Source organism: Castor canadensis, chromosome 14, assembly GCF_047511655.1.
Source record: "Castor canadensis chromosome 14, mCasCan1.hap1v2, whole genome shotgun sequence".
NCBI classification, from domain to species: domain Eukaryota; kingdom Metazoa; phylum Chordata; class Mammalia; order Rodentia; family Castoridae; genus Castor; species Castor canadensis.
In genome coordinates, this window is record NC_133399.1 from 114,692,436 (window position 1) to 114,705,444 (window position 13,009).

At 49.9% G+C, this 13,009-nt stretch overlaps 1 protein-coding gene across 10 annotated transcripts in view; it reads right to left on the reverse strand.

Annotated features, from left to right (window-relative positions):
* LOC109696566 (disks large-associated protein 2) overlaps positions 1-13,009 on the reverse strand; it is a 664,364-nt gene that overhangs the window by 47,270 nt on the left and 604,085 nt on the right. For all 10 annotated transcript variants that reach the window (XM_074055339.1, XM_074055343.1, XM_074055340.1 and 7 more), the window contains 2 exons: positions 8,425-8,572; positions 2,343-2,562 (listed from right to left, as the gene is read on the reverse strand). In XM_074055339.1, the coding sequence (XP_073911440.1) occupies positions 2,343-2,562; positions 8,425-8,572 (368 nt within the window). The remainder of the gene's footprint in view (positions 1-2,342; positions 2,563-8,424; positions 8,573-13,009) is intronic.

Genomic DNA, 13,009 nt, shown 5'->3' on the forward strand with positions numbered 1-13,009 from the left:
CCATAAGAAAATGAATTTGTCAGAAAGAATCCCTCTCTTCTCCACGCACACACCCACACCCCAACGATAGCTGCTGCATGTTGGTATCGGTATAAGAGTTTACAAAAGTAATAAATACCTAAGTTATTGAAATCCACTTGCCTCTCGGCAGGAAGCTTGGGTCAGACTTGAATTGTGGCTGTCACCATTGTCACAGTCCTTAGGCATTTACGTCCTGGGTCTGCGGTTCTTTTTTCCCCTCCATGTTTGCTTTTTCCAGATGGGGTTTCTCCTTGCTTTGGTATTTTTCATAATCTTATTAAATGGGTCTCCTTGTTTGAGAGGAAGATTGTAAATACCTGGAGGCGCAGCAGTGGGGCCTCGTGATGAATCTGTGCTTCTGGACTCACAGGCCCTGCTACGACATGGGTGACCCCGAATAGTCCGAGGAAAGGCTGACTTGGCAGCGAGGCCTGGATCCTGTGGAAACTTTGATGTAAATATTTAAAGCCTGTTTTGGGTGTAGACTCTTGGAATATGTTGTGTGCATGGTAAGAATGACAGACTGGATACATAAATCAGAATTTTGGCCTGAGTTCAGTACTGGTTCTCATAGTATCTCTGTGAAATCCCAATGACAGCCCTAAAACAACAAAGCCATTTTCTATCAGGATATTTCTGTTTCCAAGCATTTCTGAGGATCATGGAAGTGTTTGTTCACTTATTCATAAGAAACACTCAACAAACGCTGATGAATAAATGAGTAACACAATCTTAAAGGGTTTTTTTTTGAGACAGGATCTCACTGTGTGTCTCAGGCTGGCCTTGAACTTGAGTGCTGGGATTACAGGAGTGCACTTCCATCCCCTTATTCCCAGGGTTGCTTTGCTCTTTAGTGCAATGATCGCAAAGCTCAACCTTCTCTGAGTTTCTAATTTGCTTTTCTTTTTTACATAGGGGCAGAGAAGGAGTGGTCAGCCATCTGAGGACATCTAAGAGGATAGACAGAGGCTGAGATGGCCACCTCTTCGTCTCCATGTATGCCTCACTATTCATACTCACAGCCCTGCCTATTTTGTGTGAGATGAGCCTGGGTTTTGCCCTCTCTGGTTTGCAAAAATCTTGTTGTGCTACAGTCTTACTCATGTCTCATGGAGGCCCCAGGCTTGGCAGCCAGAGTATGGCAAAGCCTCTGCTGGAGACCTGAAGCCACATAAGCACAGCAAGGACCCATAGTGTTCTCAGAACAGTTAGCCATTACGCTCACTGCCATCACTCATGGTGATGGCTTCTTTCAACTCCTCAAAAACAGCCGGAAAAGTTAAGGAGCCTGAGCTCCCTGGGTGGTGAGGGGATGGAAGAAGGTTTGGGGAGGTTTGAGCCAGTTGATTCTCCTGCAGAGTGCACGGTATACAGCTTGACTTGGACACCCGGCATGGGTCCTACAGCTTCTGATTCTGCAGCCTCCTGGGATCCCCACTCACGCCAGCATGGAACAGACCCAGGCCTGCGGTGGCACCCGGCTGCCTCCTTCTACCTCCTCCGTGTTCTCCCACCCCCTCACCTGTCTTCTGCTTCCTGGTGCTATTTCCTGTGAACGAAGCTTGTTTTATTTCTCCTCAGTAATAAATCCTCTCAAATCTTACCCTCAGTCTTCAACGCTGGCATATTTCACAGCTTCTCTTCCCCGTCTTCACCTGTACTACAGTGATCTTTTATTGCGTTTTTTTATGGTTTCCTCCTGGCCATGTGTATTCATGGTATTATATAAATAAGAACAGTGCAGTAAATTATTCAGCAGGCATGGATGTTTAGCTTAGCTGGTAAATTTTCAAAGGGGTGGATACGGCTTTTCCTTAAGAACCAAAGGAAACTGTGACACCAGATCTTTCGAGCTCTAAGTCGATTAGGGATTTGCATTAACGATTGATTGGCCTTGGAGCAATGAATCACTTTTATGGATCCTGAGTGGCAGGGACGGAGGCTGGACTGCAATACAGGAGCTGGGGCCACTGCATGTCCACTGACACTTCACTATGACCTATTAAACTGACACCAAAAACAATCACCTTCCAAATGTCAGCGCTTAAATTCTTTTCTCTTGTACAAAACTATACTTGATGATTTTGAAGAACCTTGGTAATTGATATATTCTCTCCTGAGAAAAAAGAAAGGCTGTTTATGAAGGAAATGCTTCAAACCACTGTTGCAAATGTGGTTGTATAACACAAGCAGTTTGGAGAATTTCCCAAAGGCTGGGGAGTGAATTACACCTATAGTGAAGGCGTACCTGCTCCTTCAAGGATAAAGACTGACGCACTCCCTTGGGCTCTCTACTAGGGGGTCAGAAAGGGTGTCTTTACCTGATGTTGATCTGATGGTTGAGGCCATGTTGGGCGCTGTCATCCCAGGGATACATTCGTCGTCTTGGGAGTAACCAGCTTGGATGGCTCGAAGGTAACTGTGACTTCTCGTTCGGAAACATCCAGGCAAGTCCAGGGCGTCCATGGCCTGAGATTCAACTTCACTGAAGACGGATTCACACACTGACTCGAACTGCCCGTTGATCTCTGCTTCACTGATCTAGAATGACCAAGAGCACAACTGACATCTGGGTGCAGCAGGGGTGTCACAAGCACAGTGCAAAGGAACAGGGAGACCCAAACGCACCCCTGGATACCATCTATGGTCTCAGAGTTTCAGCACAGCTAGTTTGAAGTCAGCATTGGGAATCGGTTGAATTTGGGACCTCGCCTATAAAACAGGAAGGTGGACAGCTAGCTCAGATGTTGATGAGACTGTGGACCCCAAGGCAAAGCTTTCATGGGGACTGACAGCAGTCACAGAGCATAGGAGACAGGGCATGGGAAAGCTGGGTCACATGCCTGGTCCAAAGCCTGCATCCACACTGCTAATCCCCCATTTCCCAGTCACCCTTCATCCTGCCATGCCACCCGCAGCTCTGGTTGTCAAGGCTGCGTAAGTAACCAAAGACTTAAGTGTGTAAGCTGCTGTCAGCTCATTTTCAAAGTGCCAAAGTCTACTGCTGCTCATTGTCATGGAAACACGTCTTGTATTTGGTGCACGCTCCTGCCCGTCTCAGAACCATGGCAGCATATGCCAAGTCCAAGTGGGAAAGGCATCCTTGCACTGGAGTTTCTGTCTGCAGAAACCAAGGTGCATCAGCCTTAATGCCAGCCCTGTTTTGCCCCCTTAGTTTGAGATATTACTGTACTGACTTCAGTTAATAGTGCAGCAATAAAGTGAGACTCTTGCAGCCTGCGATTTAAGGTCCAGGTATGAGGGCATCCTGGGATATAAATCTTCCAACTGATCTGAAGAAGTGCTGTGCTGGCCCTGGGACGTGGGGACCTCAGGTCGGGGTGACAGGGGCTGGACTATCAGCTCAGTGACAGGGCCTCTGCTTAGGTGGATGGCCTGGAGGACATGCTTTTCCTGGGGCTTCCTGACAGTGACCTTGTGTGTTGTCCTTGAGACAATGGTAGAGATTTAAAGGGAGAATCCAATGGATCAAACTGCAGTACCAAAGAAATATAGAAGGGGTGGCTTAGGAGAATGGGGCTGGTCACTCAGGATGTCCCTCATGGGTGGGGCAAGAGGCCAGGTGTTTAATATGGACTCCCTGCTTCATGTGGGTGGTTGGAACTTTGGTAAATGACCTCATTTCCTATGAGCACTCAAACCAGGGGTCTCTCCTTCAAGTGTGCCTTGCTATGTTAACATGTATGACACATGTGGGTGCTTGTCAATGCCACCCATGGAGGGGTATGTGTGAGGATTCCTGGGGAGTCCAGAAAGCAGAGAGGAGCAGAGCTCAGGGGAAGGTAGGGTTCTTCTGTCTGCTGACACCTGCCTCCTCTTTCCCTCCAGTTCCTCCCATTCCTTGCTGTGGCTTATGGAGAAGTTGTGGCCAGTACTCTTGGATTTGTCCTTGGTGTCCAGTTGGTCACAGCCTGACCAGCCTGGCTTCAGTGAGCATTACAATTTCTTCTCCATACCTTGGCCCTCCCCACTTTCCCCACAGCCACACAACTGCCCACTGGGTCTCTCCAGCTCAATCTAGCACCCAGAACCACATCACCGCTGCTTCTGATTGTCTCTAGCCCCAGGGATTGCAATCAGAACAGATTCCTCAGCATGGCTTCCCACGATCCACTTTGGAGCCACGCAGACTCTGCACTCCACACTCCACTGCTGAACTCCACCACATGCAATTCCCCCTCTCCCTTGCTTCTGAGCTTGAACATGCTGCTCTCTCTCTCTCTCTCTCTCCGAGACAGCCTTTCCCCACATCTGTTGGCCTCGCTCCAACGCTTGCAGACCCTGCTGGGAAGTGGCTTTCTCCAGGTTGAGCCCTAGGCCTGCCGAGTGACACCCTTCCCAGGGTTCCCACATGGCACGAGCATCTGTGCACCTAACACTCACTCTCTCTGCTGTGTCACTTCAAAACTGATTCCTCCCTTTCGTGCTGCCCTCCTACCTCCCTCTTTACTTCCCCCAACTCCAGCACCTCTCCCTCACACACTAAAAAAGCTGACAATTAAGAAATGATCTTTTCCTTTTTGTTTTTTCTGGTCCATGGCCTCACATCTACAGGAGCTGTTAGAGGTCAACTACCAACAGCCTCTGGCTCGGCTGGGTCACCCTGGCAGACAGTCTAAAGAGAGGGGACTTTAAACACCAGTGAGGCCTCTCTGATTGGTCACCCAGGAAAATCAGGGCCAAAGAATCAGATTGTTCTTCTAAAACAGAAAACAAAACATTGGCCCACTACAGATCAATAGGTCACTTCTCAGACTTCACCGGTCATTACTTACGCACTAGAAGAACCGACTCTGTCAATAGATGGATACTGAGTCAGGTCAGCTCCGCTTGATTTCATAGAAGACGGGGAGGGTGAGGGAGTGTGGTACAGAGTGTGAGGAACCCAGCTTGATTCCGTAGAGGATGGGTAGGGTGAGGAGGTGGGGTACAGAATGACAGCAGCTTAGCTGTGACCTAGACCTGATGGGAGGGACTCGCGTAGTATAAGCAGATGGCTGATGTCTGGAGAGTTGGACCTGTGCTGGCAGAACTGATTAGGGCATAGCTGAGCCTGCCAGCCATGGGATGATCAGGTTGTGCTCTGTTAGGTAGAGACTGAGTCACAAGGGGCTGAATTACCATGTGCTCAGAGACACTGATACTGGCTTTAAAGCAGCATATTTTAAGGGCATTATGTTTTTTTCAACCCAAGGTTTTCCTTACATGGGATTTTATGAAAAAATCTTGGACTATTTTGTAATTTGTCGAAGACCCTGGTTGGGCATGTTGGAAAGGTGAAAGTGTAATGTGTGCAGCTCCCACCCCAGATCTGCAGTAGAAACTCTCCCCCACTCCCAGGGACCCACTAGGCTCTCTCCCCTGAGAGGAGACACCAGGTCACGGCAGGTGCTTGTCACAGACAGAGCCTGAGGTGCAGCACAACTGTGGCCATGGTTGGCTGCAGCCCTCAGCACAAGGTTCTAGGTATAAAAGTGATTTTTTTCCCAACACAAGTGAAAAGCTTAGGACGTCCAGAAGAAAGCAGAGTGGTCCGGGCTAAGTGCAGTGCTTACACAGCTGGCGGGGGGCGGGGAGCAGGGACGGCAGTATGACCTCACATTGTCACTCAGGTGGTATGCAAAACGTCCTGCAAGGACGTTTAGTTGGGGGGGTTACAGAAATGTCCAGCATGGTCTGAAGTACCCCACTTTTCTTTTGTGGACCCTAACTCAGAACTGTGCCTTGAGTTCCTCAGGTAGCAGATGGACAGTAGGAGGAAGTGAGGCAGAGAAGATGGGGTGGGTGGTGATGACCACAGGAAAAGAAGGTGACTGGCTTGTGGCTCATAAAGTGAGTCCTTCATAAAGTGAAGGGTGGGCACGTGGGAGGTCATGACAGGTGATGATCATAAAGCAAGACACAGAGCGGGGAGGATCTGGAGAAATAGCAAGCCCCGTGCTCTGTGCTGGGAGTACAACAGGAAGCCGCTATAGGCCAGTACTAAAGATGGGATTATGCACAACACAGCAATTCTGCCTCTGGGTGAGTAGCACAAAGACTTGAAGGGCTATTTGCACACCATGGTCAGAGCAGCCACAAGGGGGCAACAACTGAGTGTTTATCAGTGGATGACCACATAAGCAAAATGTTATCTGACCATACAGTGGAGCAGTATTCAATCTAAATCTAAAAAAGGAAGGGAATTCTGACTCATGGAACAAGCCAGTCACAAAAGGACTCACATCAGGGACAAAGAATAGTCAGTTACAGAGGCGGGAAGCAGAGAGCGGATTGTCCAGGGGCAGGGAGAGGGACTGGTCAATGATCACTAGTAGGGGACAGAGTTTCAGTGTGGGGAGACAAAAGAGCCCTGGCAATGGTGGAACGTGCTTGGAGCTCTGACCCACAAGTCACCGTCACACACGGTGAAGATGGAAAGCCTCATGTCATGTGGATTTTACCACAATCTTAGAGAGAAGGAAACATGGCACAAAGAGGCCGCACTTACACCCAAACATCCCTGTAAAGTCAAGAAGAAGAAGAGACAGCAAAGATACTGGTATGATCCAAGACTGGGGAGGAGGAGACACTGGCTGTGCATGTGGCTTTGCCACCCCGAGTGTCACCTGCTCCCTCTGCAGTGAGGCACTGCCTCATTGACCCCGAGCCTCCTGCAATGAGGACACAGATGGAGGTCATACCCCCCTGGGGCTGTCCCTGTGCCTGGGACGCAGGGTTCTTGGAGACTGGCTGGTCTGAGCCAAAGGAAGGTAGACCAGTGCCACGAGGGTGAGAGGAAGGATTGGGGGCTCTGCCCACCATGCTTGGCATCAAGAATGATTTTGTTTTTCACTCGGTGACCGTCCTAGCCACCTTGTCCCAAGAGCTCATGCTGTAGTTAGCATAGCCCCACCACGACCCCAATATGGCACTGCAGTTACTTTAGGTCATGGGGACTTTGGGATATGGGTGTAGAAGTGCTGAGAGCAGCCATTAGGACTTGCCAGGTGATGAGGAAGGCATCCTAATGGGGAACATGGGGTGAGGTCAGAGGTGAACTGGAAGGGTGAGGGGAGCCTCCCAGTGGCTCCTCTCACTTCCTCAGACAGCAGGAGCCAGGACAGCATTTCAGGATGGGGCAAGACAGGTTTTGGACACAAAAAGTCTGCTTTAGCTGTTCTCATCCTTGCTGGGGAGGAGGTTGTTAAAGTGTACCACTGACTTGCAGCTGACCCCTGGACCTTCCAAGGCCACCCGGCCCTGTCTGTGGAAATGAGACTCTTCTTGGCTGATGGAATGATTGCAAAGGCCTGGGAGCACTTGTTAATTTGCACTGTTATCTGCAGGGGTACTGCGTGTGGACAGGGTGACCATCTGTCCTGGTCACCCTGTTTGCCCAGGCCTGAGGCCCCCAGGAAGTGACACTGAGGGCTAAACCCACAACCTGGGTTTGCAGGGTTAGGAATGGGTCTTTCCTTATCAGTAGGAAAAAGAGAGATGGAGTTGTCTTTGCTGTGGATGGAAATATGACCCACTTCCAAGAGAAAACCAGCAGCTAGACAGGCTAATGACAAAAACCCTCAAGTCAGGGGCCAGGAGCCAGCCAGAGGGCTTAGAGGGAAACCACCAGAGTGCAACTGTCTGATTAGGGGACTGCAAGATGGGTGGTCATCTCAGAGGCATTAATGTCTGCAGCAAAAGAAAGATGTACCTGACCCCGGGCCCAGCTGGTACATTACCTGACTACTTTTGGCGTCTGGATTGCAAACTATTATGTTATTTAGTGTTACTTCAGTAGTAAAGAAGGCTGTCATTATTGAATGCTCACTGTATGGTGTCCATCAGACCCTGCCTTTGTTGCTGACTGCACTAGGGGAGGGCTCCCTGAGCTGGACTCTCCACTGCCCCAGTGAGGAAACACCTGTGTGAGAGCTAACAGCGAGCACAGCACTGTTTTTACCAGCAGTTAAAATGAGTAAGCAACGTTTAATTGAAATTTAGAAATTCAGTTCTCACTTGTGGCTCAGCGCGGGGGACGTGGACCTGCAGGGCCTGCTCTGGGCAGTGTGTGCTCTTTGGCCTGTCTCCCGCCTCCCCCCAACCCCCACCATGGGAATTCTGCCAACTCCTTCCTCTAATGTCAGTCAGTCCCGGGGTCTGATCCCAGCATGCTGTTCTCAGATGTGCTAAATCAGAAGCCACTGAGGCCACTGTCCCATCAGTCAGTGCTCACTCAGGGGGAATCGATGCGGAGCCTTAAATGTCAACAAAATTAATCTTATAAAGTTCACGGGTTCTCAGTCGATCAAAGCCAATGCTGGCCGCACAGGCTCCTCAGGGTTGCCTGGGCGTCGTCTGTCATCGTCTGGGTGCGGGGAGGAGGCAGGGAAGGGGCCCCACCTGGCTCACGCAGCTGGCCTGACTCAGGGTGCTCACGGCCCTCATGTAGCTCTGGTTCCTGGAGCGGAATTTCGGGGAGTTGTAGTTGGCAGAGGGGTCCAGGCTGTGAGCGGCAGGCACCTCACTTGCGGCTTGCAGGTAGCTCTGGCTACAAACAGAGAGAAACGAGAGGCAATCTGTGAACACCAGGGAGGGGTGGAGGGGACCCACAGGCACAGGCTTTTGCTGGATCACCTTGCCGTATGCAAATCTTCCTCGGCTCACATTCACAGGGTGAATGTCATCAAAAGTAATAGGGAGGCTATTTACAAAATCGCTTTGAAACCTGACGTTTTATGGCTACGCAGTAAAATCAAGATCATTCCACGCCAGTGCGGCAACCCTCCTAACTCAGCCAACAGACAGCAGACGCAGCTGCAGAACTCAAGCCAGAGGCTCCAGAGCCTCACGAAACCCAGGCTAGCCTTTTGGCAACTTTACGCACTCAAAAAACATTGACGTTTCACTTAAGCAAAAGGTGAGGGACTGTGACCTCCAAGAAGGCCAGTCCACTGCGTCTCCACAGGGCGCACTTTCTCCGCACTCCCTTAGGAATCAGCGTTGTCGGGCTTTTTCTTGTCTTTTTTAAAGGCTTGAGCATCTGGGAAAAGCCCAGGAACCTTTAGCAGACAGAAGGTCCAGCTTAGTTTGTTTCTGGTGAATGGGACACCTTTCCTTTTAAGGTGGATGGACAATCTTTCCACAGCACAGCAAGGAATCATTTTAACAGAAATGGGGTGACATGGACAGAAGTTATCCATCCTTCTTCTTCCCTGTCTGGACCCTGATGGAACGCTAAGCATCACAGCGCAGCCTGTGTACAGACCCGGGCCAGTCCGCCCTTCTGTCAGGTGTCAAAGCAAGTCTTTTCTTTTCATAGTAAACTCTAGGTATCATTGGTTTTTCTTTCTGATTAACTTCCTTCTTAAAAAAATGGGACATCAGAGAGAAAAATTACTCTTTATAAATCAAATAAATGAAGCCCATTACTTATAGATTTTAAAGTATTTCTGTTTTTTTGGTGGCACTGTTTGAACTCAGGACCTTGTTCTTGCTAGGCAGGAGCTCTGTCACACGAGCCATGCCACCAACCCTTTTTTGCTTTCATTATTTTGGGGATAGAGCCTGTGTTTATGCCAGGTGGACCTTGACTGTGATCCTGCTATTTATGCTTCCTGTGTAGCTGGGATGACAGGCACATGCTACCATGCCAAGCTTATTGATTGAGATGGGGTCTCATGAACTTTGCCCAGCTTAAGCTAATTATTTCTATCAAAAATAATTTTTACTTTAAAAGAAGGCATATAACACCAACTTTTACCTCTCTCCCCTCATCCCAAAAGAGCAGGGGAGAGAGAGAGAGAGAGAGAGAGAAGTGGAAAAAATTGACTTTAAGCTGACTCTGGCATGGTGACTCTACCTGCTCTGGCTGTGCCCATGGGGATGGGGACCTGCTGCCCCTCACTTTTCCTTGGGTCCCCCAGATCATGCCAGAGCACAGGTGAACAAGCATGGCCAACTCCCTGGAGTCCACCCTGAGCTAGCTCACTGGAGCAGCAAAATGCCAGCGAGGCTCAGGCAGACTGTGACAAGCCGACTCCCTGTGGCTCTGCAACTGACCACGGCTTGCTTCCCTTGACAGAGCATCTGATTGCTGGAGTGCGTTCAACATGGAGTCACGGGAGGGGTGACCGAGCCCCGAGCCTCACTAAGTGCTCACTGACTGGCTTTTGTGTTTGCAAGAGCACAAACTTCCTGCTTTTCCCTCTCCTCCTGTGACTCCTCGGGAGCTCTGACTTCACACTTGCAGTCCAGAAAATAGAGCTGACATCTGTTTCCCTGTCGGTCCCCACCACCACTTCATCATCTGAACACTATCAGATTAAACCAAATCGAAGGGCTGGTGTCCTCCTGACCTCGGTGTCCACAGCTTCTCACCAGTGTCTGGTGACCCGGGTGGAGGATGGCCTCACGCCTTTGGTCAGGACCCGACCCGTGTGCATCGGTGCTTGTGGTGTCTGTTTCAAATGTGTGTGACTTTCAGTGATTCTCCTTATTCCAAGCCTGGTATGAACTTAAAGAAATGCTGCCACCACAGAAAGCCAATAAAAAGCTTTCTTTAAAACACAGACTCTCAGTAGCTAGCATTCACTATAGAGGATTATGCCTGACTCTCTAGTAGCCATTTAACCTCTAGACTAGCCGATTACAGTTGGTCTATGAGCGACACTCACCTCAGAAACCAGACATGAGGCCTGTGACCATTGAGCCATGGGCCCAGGCTCAGGCAGAGCCCAGGCATAGTGGATCCAGAGGTCCAAGATCACAGCCGGTGAATCAGAACCAGACAGCCAGACAGGTCCAATCCTCAAGCACCAAGTCCAGCCATCCCACGGTACAGCCATGGCGATTCGTTCTGAAATCCCCAGGACACCAGGGTCCATGATGCTCAGGACAGTGTGTAAAGTGGGAAGCATTTGCACGTGACCCACTTGTCCTCTCAAATAGTTCAAATCATCTCCGATGACTGACAGTCCCCACACAGGGTAAGTGCTATGGAGAGTTGTCACACTGTGCTGTGAGGAGTGACAAGGCACATCTGTGCATGTTGCATACAGGGGTAGCCATTGGAGGTGACAGATGCTCACATATGCGCGTTGGAGAGACCGGTACTGTGGAGGATGAGGAGACCAGAGCGGGCTGTGTCCACCTGTAAGTTCGTTCCTGTGGATCCAGCGTGGACCTCAGTGCACTGCAAACTACAGTTTTGCCTTTTGGAACTTTCTGGAAGATTCTTTTTTCTAGAATGTTCTTTTTTACTATTTTCCCCCTGGCTGGTTGAATCCATGGATATGGAACCCATGTATACAGAGGGCCGAGTGTATTTTTAAAAGAGCCGGAAAGCTCCATTTCACCTTATCAGGCTTAAGAAATTTCAAATAATTATTATAACTGCTTAGCATTTTGTAATGTGCCTAGGAGGGCCTGCTGTCCTTATAAGTCACAGATCTGGGGACTGAACACCAAGAACTAAGAATGGGAGGCGCCAGGGTCGGGCGTGCTCACCATGCCTGTGTGCAAGTCCCATGCACTCCTTCCTGGACCTGCCCATGACTCATGGAGACCCCAACTCGGAAATCCCAGGCCATTTTGAAGTTGCCTTTCAATCTCCCAGGATATTCCTTCAGAGTGGTAATTCCTACTTGACAGAGACTGAAAAATATCTTCCCTCTAGATTTGGTGGTGGCTCTGGGCATTTTAAAAGGAACCATAGCACTTTCTAGAATAACATGGAACTACTTTGCTCGAGTGTTGGCTTTGGAGTGTTGTTCTCGTTAGACACGCATCAGTGCACAAATGAGCCTGGGAACCAGTGCTGGAAACTCTGAGTGGAGGGTCGTCATAAGGAGGAGAAGAAGGGGGCCCCAGCACTGCTTCTCTTCCTTCCTTGAATAGGTCCAGGGTTGTGTTCTGAATCCTGGCTCGGGAGCCTCACCGTGACTAGGATGATTCTGACACAGTTACTTGAAGACACATTGACCTGAGGTCCATGCAAATATGCTTGGAAGGAAATAAACGGTGTACACTGTCTCTGTCACCCTGAGGAGCAGCAGACTCTGCACAGCACGTATTGAGGAAGGGAGAAAAACCAGTTTATCGTGCCGGGTGTGTCGTCCCAAACAGAGGGCACCTTTCATTTCATAAGTGGAATCAGACAGGACCGGTACCCACATATGAAAACGGGCTTCTTTCCCTGCCTTCTGTGCAAAACACAGCATGGGAAAGAACACTGCACAGGCATGTGTGGTGTGTGTGAGTGTAGACAAGATGGAGACTCAGGAGGTGCCCTGGCACTGATGCCCTGGCCACTTCGCCAGGGACACCCAGCCTGTGGGAGTGGCAGGGACTGAGAGGTTCCAGCCTGAATATGGCTGTGAGAGACCGGGACCATTCAAGACTCCTGCTGACAGAGGCAGGCACATCCCAGGGAGAGGGCTGGTGCCAAGGGTGGCGTGAGTGCCTCATGGCCATGGTGGTCTTAATGTAGTGTGATGTATTGGTCAGGGCTGGAAGGAGTGTGTGGCACAGAAGGAAAAGCCACATGGTGTGACATTATGCTCACGGTGTCACAGAAAAGAGGAAAGGCCTTGAGCACAGGGTGGAGAAGGTGACCCCGTATCCTGGAAGGAGCCTGAGGGAAAGTGAGAGGGGAGGAGGCACCAAGTGTCTGGGAACCAGCAGAGCCCAAAGGACCGGGAGGTGTCAGATGCTGGAAGAAATCAAGGGGAATGAGACCAAGAAGCTGCTGTGGGGAGAAGTGTGGTCAGCAGACACTTCTGAAGAGTGGTTACAGTGGCTTCAGGGCAGAAACATGGTTGCCACTAGGTAAAGGCGGGAAAATGGATGTGCAAGACAATTTTCGACAATTTTTGTATTTGTCGGGGAGGAGAAGAGGCGAGGGACAATCTGAGCAAGGTTATGAGTTTGCTGGAGCATGAGTGAATGTGAGCATTCATCTAGAGAGTGACAACAGGTGCACTGGAGA